At 44.3% G+C, this 24,043-nt stretch overlaps 1 protein-coding gene across 4 annotated transcripts in view; it reads right to left on the reverse strand.

Annotated features, from left to right (window-relative positions):
* Nucleotides 1-24,043, reverse strand: part of MGAT4A (alpha-1,3-mannosyl-glycoprotein 4-beta-N-acetylglucosaminyltransferase A) — a 238,187-nt gene that overhangs the window by 204,467 nt on the left and 9,677 nt on the right. For all 4 annotated transcript variants that reach the window (XM_033948960.1, XM_033948958.1, XM_033948957.1 and 1 more), the window contains one exon: nt 7,803-7,970. In XM_033948960.1, the coding sequence (XP_033804851.1) occupies nt 7,803-7,970 (168 nt within the window). The remainder of the gene's footprint in view (nt 1-7,802; nt 7,971-24,043) is intronic.

Raw genomic sequence — 24,043 nt, forward strand, 5'->3', positions numbered from 1 at the left:
GAGAAGAGAAGACTGAGAGGGGATTTGATAGAGGCTTTTAAAATATTAAAAGGATTTGATAAAATAGACCATGAAGCAGCATTACTGAAATATTCTGATGTGACACGGACAAGAGGACATAGCCTGAAACTGAGTGGCAGCAGGTTTAGGACAAATGTCAGGAAATTCTGTTTCACACAGCGAGTGGTGGGTGCTTGGAATGCACTCCCGGAGGAGGTTGTGGAGGAGACTACTGTTCTGGGATTTAAGCGCAAGTTGGATGCACACCTTCTTGCATATCATATCGAGGGATACGGTAAATCCGGGTCTCCAAAAAGGAGTACCTAAATGGGCCGCCGCTTGTGCGGATCGCCGGACTAGATGGACCTCGGTCTGATCCGGTGAGGGCATTTCTTATGTTCTTATAATATCTGGAGTGCAAAAGTGCATTGAAAAGTGGAGACTGCTCGACACAGGTGAATGAGATTGTCGACTCCCTGCTTCGGTAGAAAAGCTCAACCCAGTGTAGTATCCAAGACAGCGCATATAAACTCCAGTGCCTGAGAAAGAGTATATATGTGACTTTTGGTAGCTGATGGCAAACCCAAGCAGCTCCAGGAGACGAACTGTTGAGTTAATGGCACACTGAGCAGATTGTTACGATGAAGCCTTGATCAACCAGTAGTCTAAGTAGAGAAATACACGAAACCCCCATGTGTGAAGGGCTGCTGCCACTACCATTAGGCATTTTGTGATGACATGAGGGGGCAAAAAGTGTAGGCCTCCTTAAGATCTTATAATATGCAGGGTATGCCTGCTAAGAATGTCCCTAAGACAGCAGGGCCTGTTGAGGCTGTTAGAGACATTCTACCTCTGGTAAAAGCAGAAAATCCTGAAACTTGTATTATTTTCTCCAAAAACACCAAGAGAGCAGATGGGTCTGTAGTGCAATACACCCTGAACCGAAAGTAAGAGCGGGATTTTCAAAAACTTCATTAAAAAGTGACGATCTAATGAGAAACAAGATGGCGGCAGCATGGTAGCAGCCAGAATTTGTGCTCCGTCTTTACTTGCAAGTTTCTGCGGTGACTTTACCTTTTTGCTGGAAAATCAGCAATGCCTCATACCAAGCGCAAGGGCTTTCTTCGGTTAGACCACTCCACACCCAGATAAGCCTTGATGAACTGATTCTTGACCAGCTCACCAGCCAATACAGAGAGGGAAATCCCAACAGTAACTCTAGTGGAAGGAGCCACCAAAATCATTGGGCTTGAAATATCTTTAACCCCCTGATCTTTAACCAGCCTGACTGTCACCTATTCCAGCGACAAAGGGAGCACGAGTGCGGAGGACCAGATGAGCCCAACATCCTCGCACAGTGAGCGGTCTCACGTCGACCAGGACGTCAAGTCAACATCTCTTCAAGGAGCGGTGGAATCCCGCTTTTCTAAGGCGACTTTAGATAATATTTGAAGAGTGCTTCAGAAGCTCAAAGTTGCAGCGACTAAGTCTGCAGGAGATATCTCAATCATTGTGAGTAAAATTGATGATTTGTCAGCATCTGTTCAACATATTCAATTAAAAACTAACACTAAGTTTGAACAAATTAATAAAGAAATTGCCTCAATACAAAACCTTAGACCCACAGCTCCTAGAGCTAGCACAAAGCCAGACTAGACCATCAGCCATAACATTTTCAATTGAAAAACCAACATATTTAAAACAAAACAACAACAAAAAAAACCTTTCAGAGACATTTGTAAAGGACAGACTTACTTCAGAAAAAGATTGAACAACTTGAAGGCTTAATTTGCGGATAATAAATTTTCCTAAATCTGCATTGATTACTCCTATTGATATGTTTAAAAAATATTTGATTGAAAAACGGAAGTTTACCACAGATTCTATTCCGACAATCAATAGAATATATTACCTTCCTCAAAAAAAATCTGAAATTTCATCTGAGGAAATCAAAGAGCCCAACAAATTGATTTAAATAATATAACAGGCATTTTGGAAAATTCCCAAGAAGAAATTGAGTTTCGTGCTATGATGTTAATTTCTTTTATATTTGAACAAGATCTTAATGCGGTAATGCGTATGTTTTTTTGTCATTCTCAAAATCTATTCTTTGGCTAGAGAATATGGATTTTCCCTGATGTGACTAAGTCAACCCAAGATCATAGGAAGCTATTCCTCATTATGAGGGAAGAAGTAAAAAAAAATGGGAGTCACATTTCTTCTAAGTTACCCTTGCAAATGCCTGATAAGATATACTGGGATCAAATATGATTTTTTTGCTCCAGGGCAACTTCAAAGTTTTTTGGCCATTAAGAAAATAATTTAAGTATGAGGGCAGCTTTAAGAAGTTTTTGGTCGAATATGTAACACGTTAAGCCTTTACCACTTTACTTTTACACTGTTGCTTAAGCAGATAATTGAGGGCTAAGTAAGAGATAAAAGTTTATACTCTATTACTTGTTTATAAATTTGTTTCTCGTAATCTTTTTTTTTCCATACTGAGTTTCTGTAACAAATGGATTCTTGTGAATTTTGTTAGAAAATGCATGAATAAATAATAATAATTTTTTAAAAAGCGATAGTCTGCTAATGTAGCCGTTTAGATACCGAATCCAAAAATCCAAGACATTCTTAAAAAAATCACGAATGCAAATGAGGTCAGCGGACAGCAGCGAAGATTTCCTAATTTGCTAGGCACATGAGCAGAAAAAATGCTGTTAACATTGCCGTAAAAAAAACAAACAACCAAACAAAAACACAGCAACAGCTGCATCACAACACCCCTAACCCTCCTGCAGCAGGAGAGATGCCCACTCTCTCCTGCAGAACAAACTACCTGCCATGACTTGACAAGTGACCCCCCTCACCCTTACCTCAACAGAAGAGCGAGAGGGACCTGTACACTCTCATCGGAGCTGCTGCTGCGTCGTTTTAACACTAACAGGCACCCCTGGACCAGTCGCTTTTTTTAGTCGCCAAAGGCCAACGCCGATTTTTGAAAATGGCTCGGCAATAATCCACCAGAGGGCTCATTTCAATGTTGAAGAGCCCATTTGCACGTCAGTGTCTGAGACCGCTAGAAACCTCGCTAAAGCCGGAGATAATCCTTTTTGATAATCCATCTCTAAACTGAGTACAGGCTAAACCGCTGGAAAACAGATAAGCGACAGCGTTAAAGTTTTGAGAATCTGGGCCTAAATGTTTTAATCAGGAAAAAGGCAGCTGTAGGGTGCTGTGTGGAGCTCCTTCACCTGGTGGTTGGGGGCGGGGCACTGCCTATGAAACGCTAAGCTACACTGCTAGAAAGGAGGTGTCCTAGGACATGCAGGAGAGAGCGTCCCAGACAGAGGAAGTATCCAAGCCACATGGCCAAGGAGAAGCCAGGGCTGAAGGTCAGGCAGCAGGGGAACTGCCACAAACCATGAACTTATAAAAGGTAATTCAGAGTAAGCAAATACTGACCAACAAGCAATAGAGGACTACGTTGGTTTTTTTTTGTGGTTACAAGTATGTAATGATGCTGAAATTTCTTTTGATTCGGAGCATTCTGACACTATGAACTATATCTTGATTTTTGTCTTTTGGAATTGTCTTTTGAATTGTTCTTTTTGGACTTTCTTTTGAAGCTTGGAAAAGCCAGCTACCTTTTTGAACCGAGTTGTAATAAAGCATAATTCATATCAGTTTCAGATGGTGTGTGGTGTCTTAATGGTTAAACACCAGTACTCAGTAGTCACCTAAAAATCTATGCAACCTCTACAGGTGCACGATAAAACCTGTCACATGCCACTCAGACCCGCTGCGGCTGGAGGGTGGCTGTGAAAATCTAGAGAGCAAAGCCAATCACCTTGGATTGAGAGGAAGGCTCTCCCAGTTCTTAAATAAAGTATCCTTCATTATCCTAAGTAAAGGTACTTTAATGCATTCGTTTGATGGTGCTTCACAGTTAAAGTTCTCGAAAAGCTTTGAGTGAGATTCCTCCTCCGTTTCCATTTTGAAGGGCAAAGTCTGATAAAACCGGTAAAAGATATACTTTCTGGTGGAGACTTGTGTCATGGAGGTGAAGGAAAAGAATCAGAAGGTATATCATAGGATTCTTCTGCTATGTTGGCAAATCCTCATCTGAATGGTTGGAAATATCTTTATCAGAGTCTCTGGTAGGTGAATCAGGGAGTGTGCATTGAGAGGAATGTCAAGTGGGTCTGTGCTGACTACAGACTAGTGAGTCTGACCTCGGTACCGGGAAAGATGGTAGAGGCGCTGATAAAGGACTGCAACATTGATCACCTTGACGGACACAATCTGATGAGGACCAGCCAGCATGGCTTCAGCAAGGGGAGATCTTGCTTGACGAACTTGTTGCACTTCTTCGAGGGAGTAAACAGGCAGACAGACAAGGGTGAACACAATAAGTTGATATGAAAAGGTGTGCTTCTTGATGGACTACAAATGATTTAAAAGGATATCCAATTACGCTTCCCAGGTACAAGGCGATGGGTTTTGGACATCATCCGTTGAAGAGGAGGAAAGTGCAAAAAGAGACCTCCGAAGTGTACTAAGGAGGTCATACAGCATTGAAGCAACTGCTGAATAGAGGATGGTAGAAAAATACACTGTTGCTAAGGAGCAAAGGTCCACTGAGAAATACGAAGATGGAGTCTTGCTTGTAGTGGTCCATATGATATGGAAACCATGTGGCCTCAGAAAACCTTCAAGTGCCTTGCAGAAAATGTTTAATTTTGAAACATGTGTATACAGAGGCAAAGGAGAGCAAGTAGACAAACCAGAAGAAATGCTCTCAGTAGAGTAGAGGCTAAAGCTTGAAAACTTCATTAGGGTCACTAACTAAACTGAAAAATAGTAGTCGTACAGGAAAAGAAAACCTGAAGACTATAAGAACGGAGTGTCGATGCCACAAAACTCAAGCACTCCCAGTAGATATTGAAAAAGATGATAAGTCGTAAGAAGGGCCTGGTAGTGTAAACTGTGCTAAGTGACTGAAAAGCGCAAGCACATGCGGAAACCAGAAGGAATGACATAGAAGTACAGGCTTCCTTGAAACCCAAAGAAGGTTGAAAAGAATGTACCTGGGTGCTAAAACAACAGTGTAACCGAAAGGTGTTGAAAACCAAGCAATTGGGAAGAAGAAAACTCCCTGAGAACTCAGGGATATTAACAACCAAACAGCGGCCAAAAGGCCAAAGGGCTACAGAAATAAAAAGAGGGCAATCTGAGGAAAAAATTCACAAGTGCACTATACGAACAAATACCCTCCCGATCGAGCAAAAAAGAAAATGCTGCGATCGAAACTAGAAGAAAAAATATCCTAAAAAGTGTTGAGCGGCCTGCTCCTCCCCTACAGCCACTCAAAAACCTCTGACATGAAGTACAAAGGGATGTAGGAGACTCTGGCATAGTCTGGATGCTCTCAAGCAGACATCCTCTAATATTAGTGGAACAGTGGAAGGCCAGTGAAGAACAAATACACCTGGTTGATCCTGTATTGCAGTGAAACCAAGGAGTAACTGTAGAGACAGGAAGACTAACTGATAGGCTCTCCACCCTTGTTAGTTCCCGCCACCCAGAAAAAGACAATGTTCATTATTTCTACTTATTACTGAGAGGGAAGAGTCAAGCAGCGGTAGACGATGCTGTGGACAATATTAATTTAGTGTACAGCAGCAATGTCAGCTCTCCTTCCATATCAAAACCCAAAAGAAAGTCTTAGTTTCAAGTTGAGGCTATGCTCCTGAGGACCACATCAAAAAGACTGAAAAGCTTTTATTAAGCAGCCTGATGCACTGACGTGAATGTTGCCTTTACTTCCTAGATTGAGAAGGAGCAGGTACAGATAGATAGACACTAGTGCCTGAAGACTTCTTCAAAGTCGACTCTACCACTAGAGACTCATGAAGAAGTTGAGGCGTATCAAACACAGAAATAGGAACCACTCTATTGAAATTTCAAGCAGAAAAAAACAGAGACTAGATCCATGTAGAAAGTCTCCCTCAAAAAGGGAGGAAGTAAAAACTTCAATATTTCACTTTGGCGGTCATTCATAATCCAAAACCTCTAAAAACTTTTTACTGTATTTAAAGTCTGAAGAGGCAGTGCTGCAGATGACAACAACTGAGAAAATTCTGACAGAGGAGTTTCGAAAAAGAAGACTGCTCAGAAGGACAACAGCAGCAAAAAGAGAATGCTCTGGTGAAGCTAAATCTGAAGAATCACATCATCTGCAGTAAAGAATGGATTCTGCTCATAATTTCCAACCGAGTCAGAAAAACAGATGGAATGAGGACAGTGCCGGAGAATCGGTGCTGAAATCCCGAGATTGTGGGCGATGCCGTGACTGGCTCAGACTGGACCGGCACCGAGAGAAGTGGAGTCGACACGGATACAGACTGTGTCAGTATCAACATTTGAAAAAACACCCAGTTCCTCCCATAGAAAATTATCAATGTTTCGCTTAAGGGAGAGCACCGGTACCGTTAGCTTTTTTTTGCTGGTACCATCGGTGTCACGCTCCAGACCCGTGAAGATGAGGCCGATGTCGAATCCCTCGTCAAGACTGGGACTGGGCGCTTATGGGACTTCATCGAAGTTAGAATGACATGAACTTTGAGCTGAGTCCCAGTGGTTTGTACTTAAGGGAAAACACCGGTACCGTTACAGGTACCATTGGTGTCGCACTCCGATCCCATGAGAATGAGGCCGATGAGCCACTCCTCAAGGTCAGGACCAGGCATTTAAAGAATTTCTTCGAGCACCGGGACCAACGGTGTCGTGCTCCAGTCCCATAAGGATGAGGCCAATGTCGAGCCACTCCTAAAGATCAGGACCGGGTGCTTAAGGGACTTCTTCGAGGTCGGCATGACTTGACTCAATGCCAGTTTAACCTGAGTCCCAAACAGAGTAAGAGAAGGCTTCCTAGCCCACTTACTCAGAAACAGCATGTGTGACACTGTAGGCAGGTCAGATGTTACTGCCGGTGTCAACATATGCGGTGTCGCCTGAATCAGCACCAGAGTTGGTAGTAGTGACATCTATTAGTCGTTGTTGAAAAAAGTCCAAGGAAATTGTGACACCGGAGTTAACGTCACTGGATCCTGCGGTGTCAAAAGTTCAGCCCCACACATCTGATGCAGGGAACTCCCAAGACGGTGTCGACTCCAGGACGACATGAAGTCCATTGTTGAAGAAAAGAAAAGTGTGAAGACCCCTCTTCTTTAATTAATTTTTTTAGCAACAAAACTCAAGACAGCATACGAGCCCCAAAAAATCCAAAGAAGATCGAACACAACGTCGCTTGAAAAAACTCAGTCAGCAGCCTGACATGGATGGAAACAGCACCCCAGCGAAATTGAAGACAGAGGCTGAGGTGAACAAATAGGCCCCACCGAGTCAAACCTGAAGACGAGCCAACAAAACTAATTTCTAACATTGCTGTCCCTTTTTTAAAAAAAAAGACAAGAAAGCAACACTAAAGAAAAGAAAAAAAGGAACTGACTAAAAAGTCAGAAAGCCACGAGAGCAGGAAGGCAAGAAAAGTTTAACGATCGTTAAACCGTGTCTTCTTAGCTCCGCGGAAACAAAAAAAACCGAGATGCGCAACCTGCGTTGGGCAGGAAGGCACTCCCATATGCGCGGTGTGGGCTATTGCGAACTTTCTAAAATCTTAAAGTGACGAAGCACTTTTAATGTTAGGACTATTATAGACATCTGAGGTCAAGTCTAAGAAGTATTTATTCAGTTAAACAGGGTAATAGTTACTAAAAACATAAATTAACATCAGCTCTTACCTGAAAAATTGTTTAGTGCACCTTTGCTTCCATTAGTTTCCACTACTGCACGTCTGAACTGTTCCAATATTGTATTTAACTCTGAAGAACGCTGCAAAGTTCTATGTTCAGCTATGCGAAGACGTTCTTTCAAAGCATGAAATTCTCGTTGATAAGCAATCAGTTTTTCTGCAAATTAAAAGTACAAAAATATCTTCAAATGAGTATACAAAAGTCACAAAATACTGTTATAGTTCAATACAGCCAGTATATCAGCTTGTTTTTATATTAAATAAGCCACATTGCTCATCTCTGTTAGTAACTCCAAAGATATGCCAAATGCACCAATGAGGATGACCCATTACTTGTTGATAAAATATAGTCTTTAACCCTTTATTTGCCATTGTTGCTCAGAAGCAACATGTGTTTCTTATTGGAGATCTGCATCTTCAATTGCTTGTTACTTGGCACTGTTGCTCTCATTCAACATCAAGCTACATAAGGCAGCCGTTTTCACTATCTGCCAAATAAAGGGTTAAGGTCACTTCAAAGATGCCTGGATGACATACCCAATTGGTTAAGAATGAACTTAGCTTTAAATGTTGATAAAACAACTGAATGTTGGATTTGTGGTTATAGATCTGTACAGCCCCTATGTTATCAGGGCAAACTATTAAGATGGAAAGTATGTTTAAATATTTAGGGATAGAAATTAATCATCATCTTCACATCAAGGATCAAGTTTCTGCTGTAGTGAAAATGAGATTTAATATTTTACATCTAATAGCACACACTTGACGTATCTGAATGAGGCCAGTCTGCACAGCTTAATGCACACTTTTATAACATCACAATTGGATTATTGAAAGTTCTTAACCAGATAATCTTGTTTCTGTTATTATACACAGGTGTCAATACATTAGGTGATCAATCCATGCTCGCGAACCACATAAGGATGTCAATCACATCTTTCAGCACCTCCTCCTTCACCAGTGGAGCATAGCTTCCTGTTCAGTTTGTACCAAAGCAAAGCAATCAAGCTCCACTTTATCAGGGGAAAAGAGAAGGGGCACAGAGAACTTCCCTGGAAATAACATACAGTTCTGTTCTGCTCTGTAATTCATGAAAAAGAACATTTAGCAACATGAACTTGCAACAGTGTATCAATGAACCAACCTATTGTTTGCAACTAGCACTAACACTAACACATAAGGAACTCTAAAGCTCAATAACTCAGTACTACTTTTAGTAAGTTAATCATACATTTTCATCCAACTGATAGAAGAACTCCAGTTCCGTACCATAGAGTCGTCAGAGGCAGAAAGCAGGGGAATTGCAGAATGCACAGGATGGGCTGTAAGATTATCCAGGTAAGAACTTAATCTTTCATTCTGTTACATATACACAGGAGTCCTTACATTAGGTGACGTACAAAATCAGTGCCAGACATCTAGGGAGGACTAAATGATCCAGCCCTCTTCTTTCTTTCTGTCTCCCTTTCTAACTCTCTCTCTCCATGCCCCCCTTTCTTTCTGGCTCCCTGTTCCCACTTTCTTTCTGTTTTCATTCTTTGTCTCCCTGCCACCTTTCTTTCTTTCTCCCTGCCCTCCCCTAAGCCACTAGGTTTGCTGCCGCTGCCATCGGAAACAGGTCCCCAAGCCACTAAGTTTGCCACCACCACCATGGGGAATAGGCCCCCAAGCCACAGCCACCCCAAGCTCTCTCTACAGAAGCATTGTGCTGACCAGCATTCCGCTCCCCGACGTCAATTCTGACATCGTAGAGGAAGTTCTGGGCCAGCCAGGCAGCGATTGGCTGGCCCAGAACTTCCTCTCCGACGTCAGAATTGACATTGGGGAGAGGAATGCTGGTCAGTCCGACGCTTCTGCAGGGAGAGCTTGGGGCAGCGATGGGGGACGTCGGGGAGAGGAAGACTAATCGGCCCGGTAGATCGGGACAGCAACATGAGTCTCCGCAGGATGGGCTCCGCAATTGAATTGAGTTGCCTTCCCGATCTACCGGTTGATCGCGATCGATGTATTGGGCACCCCTGTTTTAAAGCAACACCACGAGTTTGTATAAAACACAACTCTTTTATTTATATTTTTATCTATATTGTTCAATTGTTGCTACAATCATCGAGCATGACTTTTTTATGTACTGACCACCCCAAATCATTATGTAGCTTTACAGCACAGCATCTGTGAGTTTTACCGGCAACATAAGTGCTGTAAGACTACCGGCAAAACACAGGTTATTGCCTGTGTTATTCAAATCTATTAAATACATCCTTTTTTCTGCAAAATCTAGCTAAACAGTATAGATTTTAACACCCTACGGGCCTCACCACCCTTGTTTCTTATTACAATTACAACAGCACGGAATAAATCACACACCTGTATTTCTCTGTGACTTTGAAGGAGTTTAGCAACCTGGTCTAAGAAATCATCAGCAATTAGCAATTCAGTATTTAATTTACCAGAAAACAAGGAGTTGTGAAAAAGTGATGAATGTAGATGCACCTGCACGTAGTCACTGGGCGAAACTCTGTTGCTAACATTATTCAGCATATGTTTAATGCCTTGGCATATGGCATTTTGAGCCTCATGTAATAAAGTTATCCTGTCTAAATTAATGAAACGAAATTCTTCTGAACAAAGTACACCATGAAACTTGTCCAGTGGTTGATGTATCCGGGGGGGTCCGCTGTAACACCCACAAAAACCAGGACGCTCATTGCTCTTGTCACAGCGTACTTTTATACACTTACAACTCTCTACAGAAGTTATCCATTCACAGAGGTTTTATTGTGTGTCTATGGCCCCTGCTACAGCTACATATAGATCTTGTTTTGTCTTGGTTAGGCATTTTAGATATCAAAATGACCCCTACGTGTCTAGAGCATTGTTCTTTATAACCTTTCACACCTTCTATTGTTTTAGTTTGGGTTGTTAATTCACATGGCTAGCAATTCCTAGAACATACCACACATATTTGTAATTTTTAAAAATCTTTATTTTACATCAATAAACATTTTAGTTGAACGTTACATGTTTAAACTTTTATCCAAAAAAACAAGCAATTACATTCTTTCCGTGGCTTCCTTATATCCCGCACCTATCAGGTTCGTTTTAATTATGAGCTTTCCGACACCTGGAGCAATCCATCCGGTGTGCCCCAAGGCTCTCCACTGTCCCCATTGCTCTTCAACGTCTACATGTCCTCACTGGGCACGAAGCTAACCCAGCTGGGGATAAAACTATTTAGTTATGCAGATGATTTTACGATTATCATCCCATTCACCAATTCTGTCTCCAAAATTATTCCCAAAGCTTCAGAAGCTATAAACATGATGGAACAATGGATGACAAACTTTAGGCTCAAACTTAATTCAGATAAAATGACTTTTTTCATTGCTTCACCACATCTACTTGACATTAAATCACCCCTCTGTATCAATAACCTTAGTTACCCTATCCAGCCCTCCATAAAGATACTAGGTGTAAATCTGGATCAATGCCTAACCATGAAAGACCAAGTAGATTCCTTAATCAGAAAGGGATTTTTCACTCTCTGGAAACTCAGATCCCTTAAAGCTTATTTTGTTACATCGGTTTTTAGAATCCTAGTCCAATCTCTTGTACTAAGCCTGCTTGACTACTGTAACCAGTGTTCCCTCTAAGGTGAGCGCATGAGCGATCGCTCACTATTTTCAGTGGCATTGCTCATACGCTTTCCCCTGTCACTCACTTGAGGGAGGTGAGAGGAAGCGGTGGCAGCGGCAGCATTTTCATCGGACTTCATGAGAGGAGCCGCTGCCATGTCTTCAGTGGCTACCAAGGGGGGGGGGGGGGCGGTCCGCTCCGGCTGTGCACATCCCCTAAGGCTGCAGTCGGAGAGGAAGTTCGGGCCAGCCAATCGCTGCCTTGCTGGGCGGAACTTCCTCTCCGACAGCAGAATTGACGTTGGGGGAAGCAGAGAGAGCTTGGGGCAACCGCGGCGGTGGCTTTGGGGCCTGTTTCCCCCCGATGGTTGCGGCGGTGGCTTTGGGGCCTGTTTCCCCCGATGGTTGCGGCGGTGGCTTTGGGGCCAGTTTCCCCCGATGGTTGCGGCGGTGGCTTTGGGGCCAGTTTCCCCCGATGGTGGCAGCAGTGGCTTTGTGGAGGGTAGGGAGCAAGAAAGGGGGCAGGCAGGGAGACAGAAGGGAAACAGAAAAAAAGAAAGGGGGCATCAAGAGGAAAAAAAAGAAAGAAAGGGCAAGGAGAGAGGAAGAAAAAGTTGGGGGAGGGAATGAGGTCTGGAGGAGAGGAAGCATACAGGCTGAAAGAAGGGAAGAAAGATTGGATGCAGTCAGAAGATGAAAGTGCAACCAGAGACTCATGAAATCACCAGAAAAGGTAGGAAAAATGATTTTATTTTAAATTTAGTGATCAAAATGTGGCTGAATTTATATATGCTGTCTATATTTTGCACTATGGCCCCCTTTTACTAAACCGCAATAGTGTTTTTTAGCGCAGGGAGCCTCTGAGCGTCGAGAGCAGCGCTGGGCATTTAGCGCAGTTCCCTGCGCTAAAAACTGCTATTGTGGTTTAATAAAAAGGAAGGGGGGTATATTTGTCTATTTTTGTATGGTTGTTACTGAGTTGACAATGCATAGAGTCATCTGCTTTGACCTCTTTGAAAAAAACCAAGAATAGGAATGATAATTAACATTTTCTCAGCGTATAGTGTGCTTTGTGTTTTTTAATTTTATTGTTGGTAGATCATTTTGACTTGGTCATTTTAAAGTAGCTCGCAAGCCCAAAAAGTTTGGGCACCCCTGAGCTAGAGCGTTGAAGCTGTGTATTTCTATTTTATCCCCCCTTTTACAAAACTGTGGAGCGTTTTTTAGCGCCAGCCGTGGTGGTAGCAGCTCTGATGCTCAGAATTCTATGAGCGTCAGAGCTGTTACCACCGTGGCTAAAATCCACACTACAGTTTTGTAAAAGGGGGAGGGGTTAGTTTGTGATGACATATTCCATACTAGGCGAAGGTGTTTTCTGTGTTCTGTGTGTTCGAAAGACATGGTTTTCTATTAGGATTGACGGTGTAGGATTGATCTGTGCTGGTCTGGCTTGTTTAGTTTTACAATGGGTGTATTGATGTACTGCTCACTGCAATATGTAAGAGGCTGCCTTTTCCTAGGTACTCATGTGTGACATGGCTTGTTACTAAAAATCATGTTTTTCGTACAGATGGGGAGAGGGTGCCAAAAAATGATGGGCCCCGGGTGTTACATATGCTAGGTATGCCACTGTATGTAAAGATACCAGAAAGCTGGCGAAGCAAAAACTTTAAGTAAATTGTTATTCTTCTAAGTTTTGAGTATTTAACCCTCCCACAATCTCACGGGCATTCGTTTCAAGTTTCAAGTTTATTGAGATTTTGATTTAAACGCAATATCAAATATTTTCAATGCGTATAACAAAAATAAATTTGGGGAAATAAATAAAACCATTTGAACAATAAACATACAAACATATCCATAGATGATTAAAAATACATAAGGAGTACAAGGATAAACTACATTTGTTTAAAAATGCGTCCTCCGCACCTGCTCATAAATTTGTGGAGTATGTAATTTGTCGCTCATGCATATTTTTTTTTGCACACACCTCATCAATCCTGAGAGGGAACATTGACTGTAACATCGCCTATTTGGCAATTTCCCAAAAAAAATATGCGACGCCTACAACTGTTGCAGAATGCGGCAGTCAGACTAATCTCTGGACTAAAAAAATTTGACCACGTGACACCCTACTACTGGCAGCTACATTGGCTGCCGATGAAGGCACGCGTAAAGTTCAAATTTGCCTGTTTCTGCTTTAAAACATTACATGGACTTGCCCCCAAATACATTACTGACCTTTTCTCCTTCTCAACCAACAGACACAAGAGAAATTCACATTCCAACTTCTTTTCCCCCCCAGTGAGAGGTTGCAAACTGAAAAAACACCATGAATTCCTTCTCTCACACCAAGCAGCATCATGGGGTAAAGACCTAGAACAATTACTTTCGCCCTCTACTTATGAGGAATTTAGGAAAAGTCTAAAAATACACCTGTTCCTAAAACATCTTGACAACTGATCCACTTATCTCTTTCCTCTCAATAGCGACCTACTGTCCTTTTGATCACTTTTCTCCAACAATGAATTTCCTGTCTAATTACCGTATTTTCGCGGATATAACGCGCACCATTGTAAAACGCGCACAGGGGTATAGCGCGCAGAAATCACGATGATATGTACAAAAACTTTTCTATACCGCGCTCAGGCATATAACGCGCATGCTGCCCGACTCTCCTTTCGCCCGCCCTGACTTTCCGTGCGCTGTCCCGACTCTCCGTTCACCCCCCCTGACTTCCGTGCACTGTCCTCCCTTGAAGTCCTGTCCCCCCTTGAAGGTCTGTCCCCATCCTGAAAGCCTGATGCCCCCCCCGACGTCCGATACATCCCCCCCCCCGGCAGGACCACTCGCACCCTCACCCCGAAGGACCGCCGACTCCCCAACAATATCGGGCCAGGAGGGAGCCCAAACCCTCCTGGCCACGGCGACCCCCTAACCCCACCCCGCCCTACATTACGGGCAGGAGGGATCCCAGGCCCTCCTGCCCTCGACGCAAACCCCCCCCCCCCAACGACCGCCCCCCCCCCCCAAGAACCTCCGCCCGTCCCCCAGCCGACCCGCGACCCCCCTGGCCGACCCCCACGACACCCCCACCCGCCTTCCCCGTACCTTTGTGTAGTTGGGCCAGAAGGGAGCCCAAACCCTCCTGGCCACGGCGACCCCCTAACCCCACCCCGCACTACATTACGGGCAGGAGGGATCCCAGGCCCTCCTGCCCTCGACGCAAACCCCCCTCCCCCCCAGCCGACCCGCGACCCCCCTGGCCGACCCCCACGACCCCCCCACCCCCCTTCCCCGTACCTTTGGAAGTTGGCCGGACAGACGGGAGCCAAACCCGCCTGTCCGGCAGGCAGCCAACGAAGGAATGAGGCCGGATTGGCCCATCCGTCCTAAAGCTCCGCCTACTGGTGGGGCCTAAGGCGCGTGGGCCAATCAGAATAGGCCCTGGAGCCTTAGGTCCCACCTGGGGGCGCGGCCTGAGACACATGGTCGGGTTTGGCCCATGTGCCTCAGGCCGCGCCCCCAGGTGGGACCTAAGGCTCCAGGGCCTATTCTGATTGGCCCACGCGCCTTAGGCCCCACCAGTAGGCGGAGCTTTAGGACGGATGGGCCAATCCGGCCTCATTCCTTCGTTGGCTGCCTGCCGGACAGGCGGGTTTGGCTCCCGTCTGTCCGGCCAACTTCCAAAGGTACGGGGAAGGGGGGTGGGGGGGTCGTGGGGGTCGGCCAGGGGGGTCGCGGGTCGGCTGGGGGGGGGGGGGGTTTGCGTCGAGGGCAGGAGGGCCTGGGATCCCTCCTGCCCGTAATGTAGTGCGGGGTGGGGTTAGGGGGTCGCCGTGGCCAGGAGGGTTTGGGCTCCCTTCTGGCCCAACTACACAAAGGTACGGGGAAGGCGGGTGGGGGTGTCGTGGGGGTCGGCCAGGGGGGTCGCGGGTCGGCTGGGGGACGGGCGGAGGTTCTTGGGGGTGGGGCGGTCGTTGGAGGGAGGGGGGTTTGCGTCGAGGGCAGGAGGGCCTGGGATCCCTCCTGCCCGTAATGTAGGGCGGGGTGGGGTTAGGGGGTCGCCGTGGCCAGGAGGGTTTGGGCTCCCTCCTGGCCCGATATTGTTGGGGAGTCGGCGGTCCTTCGGGGTGAGGGTGCGAGTGGTCCTGCCGGGGGGGGATGTATCGGACGTCGGGGAGTCGGCCGGGCAAGAGGGCTTGGGCTCCCTCTTGCTCCGATCGTGGATGCGGGTGCGGGTGGGAGCGCGTGCGAGCGGTCGTTCGGGGTGGGGGTGCGAGCGGTCCTGCTGGGGGGGTGAATCGGGCGTCGGGCGGGGTGGAAACTATGTTTAAAAACTTTTGTATTCCGCGCTCAGGCATATAACGCGCGAGGGGTATGCGCGGTACGTAAAATCACGTATAACGCGCGCGTTATATCTGCGAAAATACGGTACTTCTCTTTCCTCTTCCCCTATTGAAGTCAGTCAATTTGTACCTTTGCTTAATCTTTTGTAAACCACATAGAACTTCACGGTATTGCGGTATATAAGCTGTTATTATTATTATTATTCTGTATTTCCCTCAACCCCAAGAATAAAAACATATTTTAAAAAGCATTTCTTTTGAAGAATGATTTATAATCGGTGTCACGGAATAAATCATTTACAATCTCTACATATACACCATCTCTCATGAAACTGACCAATCTATTGAGTAGTGGTGTCCCATTTATATGTCTTAATATCTCTGATTAAATCAATGATTATATTAATGCTTTCATTACAAATCATCAGTATTTTCATTTTATAGCCTACAAAAGTGACATTTACCACACGTTCTAGGCACAGCATGTCACAAGTCTTCCTGAGTTTCTGTTGTATATCCTTTTGCCCCCCAGCTCGTATTAAACAGGCTTCACAGTCTTCATTCTTCACGCCTTGCAGACATTTCTTTATAATGCAGTATACAGACCCATTATAACTGTTTTAAGTTCTGGCGGTGTTTTGGAAAGTCCTATGTCAGTCCACCAACCATAATCACAAACATCTTCAGTTCTTGATTTTCTGTAGTTCTTTAATTTACGTTCAATCACCGCTGGTTCTCTTTGAAACGAGCAGAAAAAACAAATTTATCATCGGTATGTACACCTGTGATTGTGAAGATCCACCACTTCCCTACAAAAAAACCCCCACATACAGAAATAAATTTTGCTTTTTAAAACACAAACACATCCAGCTTCATAAACCCTTCAACACCAACACCTGACAATGAAAAGTGTGTATCTCTCTCTCTCTTACTGTGGAAGATCCTGGCTTTTCCAACAAGTATGTCGCTTCAGTGGCTGCCGTTCAATGGCTGAAGCGGCCTCAAAGTTTGATATCCGAAGCATTATCCTCTGGTACTTCATAGCATGCATCTTCATTTTTTGTGTCCAAACCATATAGCTTTTGGGCGTCTGAAAACTCTTGTATTTCAGAACCTGTTAATTCGTGCATATGCGCCGGCACGTCAAGTCAATTTTTCAGCCAGTGAGTAACCCTCTTTCTCTGCAACACAGTCTTTAAGAAAGTAACTCAATCTACGGGTCTTCCTGGAAGTCATTTTATTTGACGGCTTGAGAACTTTTCTTTCTGCTTGTTAACAACTGTTTGTTAAAGAGCTAAGGCATACATCACTATAACAACACCAGGGGGCAGGGACATGTTCAGATAGGTTTTTTTTTTCATGTTTATCAGGCTTTATCAGGCCATCCCTTCCATTTCACGAAACAAATTTTGTTCTTACCCCCTTTTACTTTTAGAACCTTTTTGATACGGCATATTCTGTTCTATAGCAGCGTGACTTTTAGTAATTCTTCAGGATAAAAAGAACCTTGTATAGCTTTGCTTTCATAATCCTTTATCTTGTATATTGTTCTCTGACCCCTGTTTAAAACATCTTTTATTATAAATATCTCATCCATCCACGTTTGCTCGTAACCTTTCTCAAATTTTCCTTTAGCTTTAGACAGCCTCACATGGTCTCCTTTCTTTAAGAGGCCCTCGATGGGGTCGCGTTTAATGTTACTGCCATAGTCTGTTTTCCAAATCTGCAAAGAATTTGAGGGTGTCACATCTACAGGCCTCGCCTCTATTGTTCTGTGAAAACTATAATTATAGCTGTGCACTATAGCCTGCAGCACGTCTTGATAAGTAAAAGTGTTGTGATTCGTAAAATAGTGCCACATTTTGGATTTTAAAGTCCTGTTAAATCTTTCCACTACAGCTGCTTTAACATTGTTATGGGTCACAAAATGGCGAACACCTTTATGTTTTAATAAATTCTTTAGAGATTTATTTAAAAATTCTTTACCCATGTCTGTTTGAAGTTTTTCAAGTATACGCCCTAAATTAAATATTGTTTCAAAGGCTTTGGTAAGTTTGTGACTGTTTTTTTGTTTTTAAACTCACGGCCCATGCATATTTTGACAGGATATCTATTACCGTTAAGATGTATTTGTAACTGTTATAACGGGCAAAGGCTGACATGTCGACTAAGTCACTTTGCCATTGGCTGTCAACTTCTGACACAATTGTTTTATTTCTTTTAAAATGGATTCTAGCAGGTCTGTGTAAATTGTATGCGTTTTAACTGGTGACCCAGTCCACCACGTCTTTTCTTCGGACTGTAATATCACTCTTTTTAGCCTCTTGAAGTAGAGGGTTAATGCCTCCATAGCTGCCTGCCGCATCTGGATCATAATAAATATGCTTCAATAAAGATTCCTTCATCTGTACCCTGTTCCAGTCAACTCTGTTAACCTCGCTCTAAATAAAAAAAAATGTCTTAAAACTCTGCCTTTTAACAGAAGTAGTTAGGGACAGCTTGTTAAAGAGCTAAGGCTTACATCACTATGACAACACCACGGGGCAGGACAGGTTTTTTTTTCACGTTTAAACATCTCTGGCTTTATCAGTTGTCATCATGACACTAGGGGCTGTTACAACCCCACAAACATTAACCAAGTCTTAGCCATGGCTCCTTCTGAACTTCACATCGCTGTAAATAAAAAAATGTGTTTTAAAACTCTACCTTTTAACAGTTAGGGACGGTAGGGTTGGGTTTTTTCAAGCACAAGAACTTTTTATTTCTGCTTGTTAAAGAGCTAAGGCATACGTCACTATGACAATACCAGTAGGCAGGGGCATACTCAGACAGGTTTAAAAACACCTCCCCCTCCCCGCTTGGCTTTATCAGGGGCTACAAGAACCTTTAAGATTAACCAGCTTATCAGTTGTCACCATGACAATCGGGGTGTTACCCTTCCCACAAACATTGAGGTTTCCTACTGAAGTTTCTCTTTAAAAAAAACAACAAAAAAAAAAAAAACAGGGAAAATAAAAAGGCAGCTTTAAATGCTTTTTTTCTTTTCTGAGCTACTTGTGCACTGCATCCACTGCTCTAACAATTAAATCTTAAAACTGTCTTTTAACTAAAAGGCTGTTAAAATAAAAGCCTTTTCTTTTTTCTGGCCACCTCATTTCCGGGGGTTCGATTAAATCTGCTTCCACTAACATCAGAAAATGCATTTCCGTCTCATCAGAAAAGTGCATTTCTGGCGCTTCATTTACCTTGTTTCTGCTGACATTGTCAGAAAAGCACATTTCTGGCGCTTCATTCACCTTGTTTCTGCCTACGTCATCAGAATGTGGACTTCCGGTATGGCAGGCACACCCATTTCCGCTGACGTCATCAGAAAGCGCATTTCCGGGGTCAAACACCCATTTTCGGTGATGTAATCAGAAAGTGCATTTCCAGTGCTGTGGACAGGGGGTGGGCATGGGCGGGGCTTGGGCAGAGCCACAATTCATTCCTATGGGAGGGGGTGGGGCTTAGGCAAAAGTGGGTGCGGTGTGAGCAGGTCATGGGTGGGGTTTGGTGAAAGTGGGTGGGGAGTGGGCGGGATTAACCTAGAAGTGAACGCTGATTGGTCAATCCTTATCTTTGACAGCGGTCAATCATTTTGACATGAGGTGTACCCATTATACTACTGAGGTGGAAAGATTCTGGACCAGGGAGGAAGGAAGGAGAGGCAGGCAGAGAAAGACATGGAAGAAAGGAGAACAAATGCTGGACATGGGGGGTGGGGGGGTTGTAAGCAGAAGACAGACAGAGAGAGAGAGGCCTGGACTAAAGGGGAAAGACAGGAGGCAGATGCTGGACTATGGGAAGTGCAGACAGAAGAGACAGAGGAAAGACCCTAAGGAAGAACAGAGAGATGCAAGATCATAACAGAGGAGGAAGAGAGAGGGAGACATGTTGCCAATAGGGGTGGAGGAGAGAGTAAGAAAAGTTGAACTCATGGAGGACAGAGAGAGATGTTGGTTGGGGAAGGGAATGAGGTCTGGAGGAAAGGAAGCATGCAGGAGGCAGAAAAAAAAATTGTTTGATACACAGTCAGAAGGAAGTCCAACAAGAAACTCCAGACAACAAATCACCAGACAACAAAGGTAGGAAAACTGATTTTATTTTCAATACAGTGATCAAAATGTGTCAGTTTTGAGAATTTATAATCTGTCTATATTTTGCACTATATTTGGCTATTTTTCTATATTTGTTTCTGAGGTGACATTGCATATTTTAAAGTCATCTGCCTTGACCTCTTTGAAAAATAAAACAAATATAAATGATAATTAACATTTTCTCTGCATACAGTATGCTTTGTGGTTTTTTTTTAATTTTATGGTTACCATTATGAATTAAGATAGTGTGTACATGAAAAATGAATGGAAGAAACTGCATTACAATTAGTACTATTATAAACTGGGGTAGGGGGCGTGGCTTGGCTTCAGAGCAAGATGGATGAATGATCTCATAGCTCTTCCCTCAACAGCACTATTAAGTTAATTTGTCAGCGAAGGAGATCAAATTCTTTCACTAAAACTGAGTAATTTACTCAATAATAACTCTGACAGCAAGTATGGCTTTGGGAGGCAAACCACATTAGATACAGCATTTGCAGCGGGAGGCACAGCCAAACGGGCTAAACTGGACCCACAAACTCCATCAAAAGTGCCTCTTCCTAAGGCAGTGTTCTCCCCAGGGCCTTACAGCCGGGCGCTGCGCCCGGCTGATTTAGATGACCGGCCAGCTAATCTTGCTGCTGCCGCCGATGCTCCTTCCCAGGCTAACTCGCCGCCGAAAATTTTATTTGACGCCTGCCTTTTTTTTTTTTTTTTGCCAGCATGCTTTTACTTGCTTCGGGCCTTCCTCTTTGCCGGGACCTGCCTACTTTCTGTTTCCGCAAAGGCAGACCCGGCAGCGAGGAAGGCTCGAAGCAAGTAAAAGCAGCAAGTTGTAAGCTTCCCTCTGGGGCTCTATCGTGTGCGTGCTGGCTTCCCTTCTCTTCACCCCCCCCCCCCCCCGGGACGCTACTTCCGATTTTGGAGGGAAGAGAAGGGAAGCCAGCACGCACACCATAGAGCCCCGGAGGGAAGCTTACAACTTGCTGCTTTTACTTGCTTCGGGCCTTCCTCGCTGCCGGGTCCTGCCTTCGCGGAAACAGAAAGTAGGCAGGATCCGGCAACGAGGAAGGCCCGAAGCAAGTAAAAGCAGCAAGTGTAGTGGGATACCATTTGAGAAAAACAAACGCACGGACATCGGACCCGATTCTGCTTGCTCTTTTAAAGCTCCAATCCAAGCAACCTTGGTGCCTATTGTGGAAGATAAAGTGGTCAGCCAGGAAAAATAAAATCAAGAAAGTTCAAGTTTAGTCAAGCTGTGATTTGAACTTTATAGGCATTTGTTTTTCATCCTTTAACTGGCAGGCAGAAGGATGCTCCATTTATTAATCTTGCAAAGTCTGATACAGGAAAAGCTAGAAGTGCATCAGGATTTAAGGAGCTTGGGGTGTGCAAATCCACTTAATGCAGAAATTACAGTAAAACGAAATCACTGCAGAAATTTTCTATTTCACTGCAGCTCTATGAGGTTCTTTTGCACTTAGCTATAGTCAAATGATGGATAGGAATGTTTACCGTATGTTCACTCATATACCGCGCACCCATGTAAAACGCGACACGGGTATAGCGCGCGGGAAACTGTAATTCATGTAAATAAATTTTTATATACCACGCACACCCGTATACCGCGCATGCCACCCCGACTCTCCTTTCGCCCGCTCCGACTCTCCTCTGGCCAGCCCCACTCTCCTTTAGCCCGCCCTGACTCTCCTCTGGCCAGCCCCACTCTCCTTTAGCCCGCCCCGACTCTCCTCTGGCCAGCCCCACTCTCCTTTAGCCCGCCCCGACTCTCCTCTGGCCAGCCCGACTCTCCTTTAGCCCGCCCCGACTCTCCTCTCCCCCTTGAAGTCCTGTCCCCCTTTGAAGTCCTGTCCCCACCCTGAAAACCTGATGCCCCCCGATGTCCAATTCACCCCCCCGAAGGACCGCTCGCACCCCCACCCCGAAGGACCGCTCGCGCTCGCACCCCGAAGGACCGCTCGCGCTCGCACCCGCACCCCGAAGGACCGCTCGCACCCCCACAGCCTCCCCACCCCCCCCCATCATGTAGAAGCTGCCTACCATCGTCCTGCTGCTTCCTCTGCCGGCGGTCCTGCCCCTTCTCTTAGCCCTGCGTCTACGCTGCTTCCTCTTCCGGCGGTCCCGCCCTTTCTCTAACGTCAGAGAAAGGACGGGACCGCTGGAAGAGGAAGCAGCGTAGACGCAGGGCTAAGAGAAGGGGCAGGACCGCCGGCAGAGGAAGCAGCAGGACGACAGTAGGCAGCTTCTACATGATGGGGGGGTGGGGAGGCTGTGGGGGTGCAAGCGGTCCTTCGGGGTGGGGGTGCGGGTTCGAGCGCGAGCGGTCCTTCGGAGTGGGGGTGCAAGCGGTCCTGCGGGGTGAATCGGACGTCGGGGGGGGGAACTATGAAAAAAAAAAAGGGGATAACACGCTCACATGTATAACGCGCATGGTTATGCACGGTTTGTAAAATCGTGTATAACGCGCGTGTTATATGCGTGAAAATACGGTATTTCATTTAAGCTAAGGGAAAACATTATTTTTTCTGAGTATCCTTTAAATAATGGTTCACAAATTAATTCAGCCTTTTTTAAGGCTGGGTTTTGTTTTTCACATTATTGCTTCTGTTTTTATAATCCTTAAAAAAATAAGGGGCAATTATTCAAGTGGGTTCTTCCTCGTAGGCACCCTGAGACTGTACAGGAAACGCCTATTCTATAGCAGTGAATGGGCTCCCAGGTTCCATTACAGAATGGTAGCATATAGCCTTAGATTCAAGCGCCTTACAGTTAAAGCAGCCATAGAGCTGACGTAACTAAGCATGTCCACTTGTGGGAGAAATTATTTTATTTTCAGTTTAGTGATCAAAATGTGTCTGTTTTGAGAATTTATATCTGCTGGCTATATTTTGCACTATGGCCCCCTTTTACTAAATCGCAATAGCGTTTTTTAGCACAGGGAGCCTATGAGCATCGAGAGCAGTGCAGGGCATTCAGCGCATCTCCCTGTGCTAAAAACCGCTATTGCGATTTAGTAAAAAGGGAGGGGGTATATTTGTCTATTTTTGTATAGTTGTTCCTGAGGTGACATTGCATAAAATCATCTAACTTGACCTCTTTGAAAACCTGCGGAATATAAATGATAATTAACATTTTCTCTGCGTACAGTGTGCTTTGTGGGTATTTTTTTTTAATTTTATTGTTGGTAGATCATTTTAACTTGGTCATTTTAAAAGTAGCTCGCAAGCCCAAAAAGTATGGGCACCCTTGCTCTAGAGCCATTTCTTGTATGATTGGATCAGCTATATTTATCTTTTTTTTTTTTTAGTTGTTTAAATTCATGCAGAAATAAATGGCTAGATTGAACCTAATGACTTCATTAACGCCTTTCCCTTTTTTTAACCTCTATACCAGTGTTTTTCAACCTTTTTTGGGCAAAGGCACACTTGTTTCATGAAAAAAATCACGAGGCACACCACCATAAGAAAATGTTAAAAAATTTAACTCTCTGCCTATATTGACTATATATAAAGTAATTCTCTTGAATAGGAATCAAATAAACACAAAGAAAGTATTTTATAATTACTTTATTATGAAATAAAAATTATAAAATACTTTATTCAGTGCGAAACCTGGGCCTGTTTGGCTGAACACAAAGCTGATATTCTGGCTGGAATCGAAGAAAGACACACACGTAGCTCTTCGTCAACAGCTCTCAGTCTCTCTCTGTATTTGGTTTTTATAGCATACAAAAATAGACAAATATACCCTCCATCCTTTTTATTAAACCACAATAGCAGTTTTTAGCGCAGGGAGCTGCGCTGAATGTCCAGCGCTGCTCTTGACGCTCATAGGCTCCCTGCGCTAAAAACCACTATTGCGGTTTAGTAAAAGGTGACCATATTGTAAAATATAGACAGCAGATATAAATTCAGAACTGTGCATAGTAAGTGAAGGGAAGTTTTCATCTCTGGGAATTTACCCAGTTAACTATTAAGTTATTTGGGCAAATTCCTTTGAAAACTGTGGTAATACTGCCTCCACTTTGCTAAATTTAAAATAAAATCATTTTTCCTACCTTGTCTGGTGATTTCTGGTTGCACTTTCTTCTTC

The sequence above is a fragment of the Geotrypetes seraphini genome, chromosome 6 (genome assembly GCF_902459505.1).
Source record: "Geotrypetes seraphini chromosome 6, aGeoSer1.1, whole genome shotgun sequence".
NCBI lineage: Eukaryota > Metazoa > Chordata > Amphibia > Gymnophiona > Dermophiidae > Geotrypetes > Geotrypetes seraphini.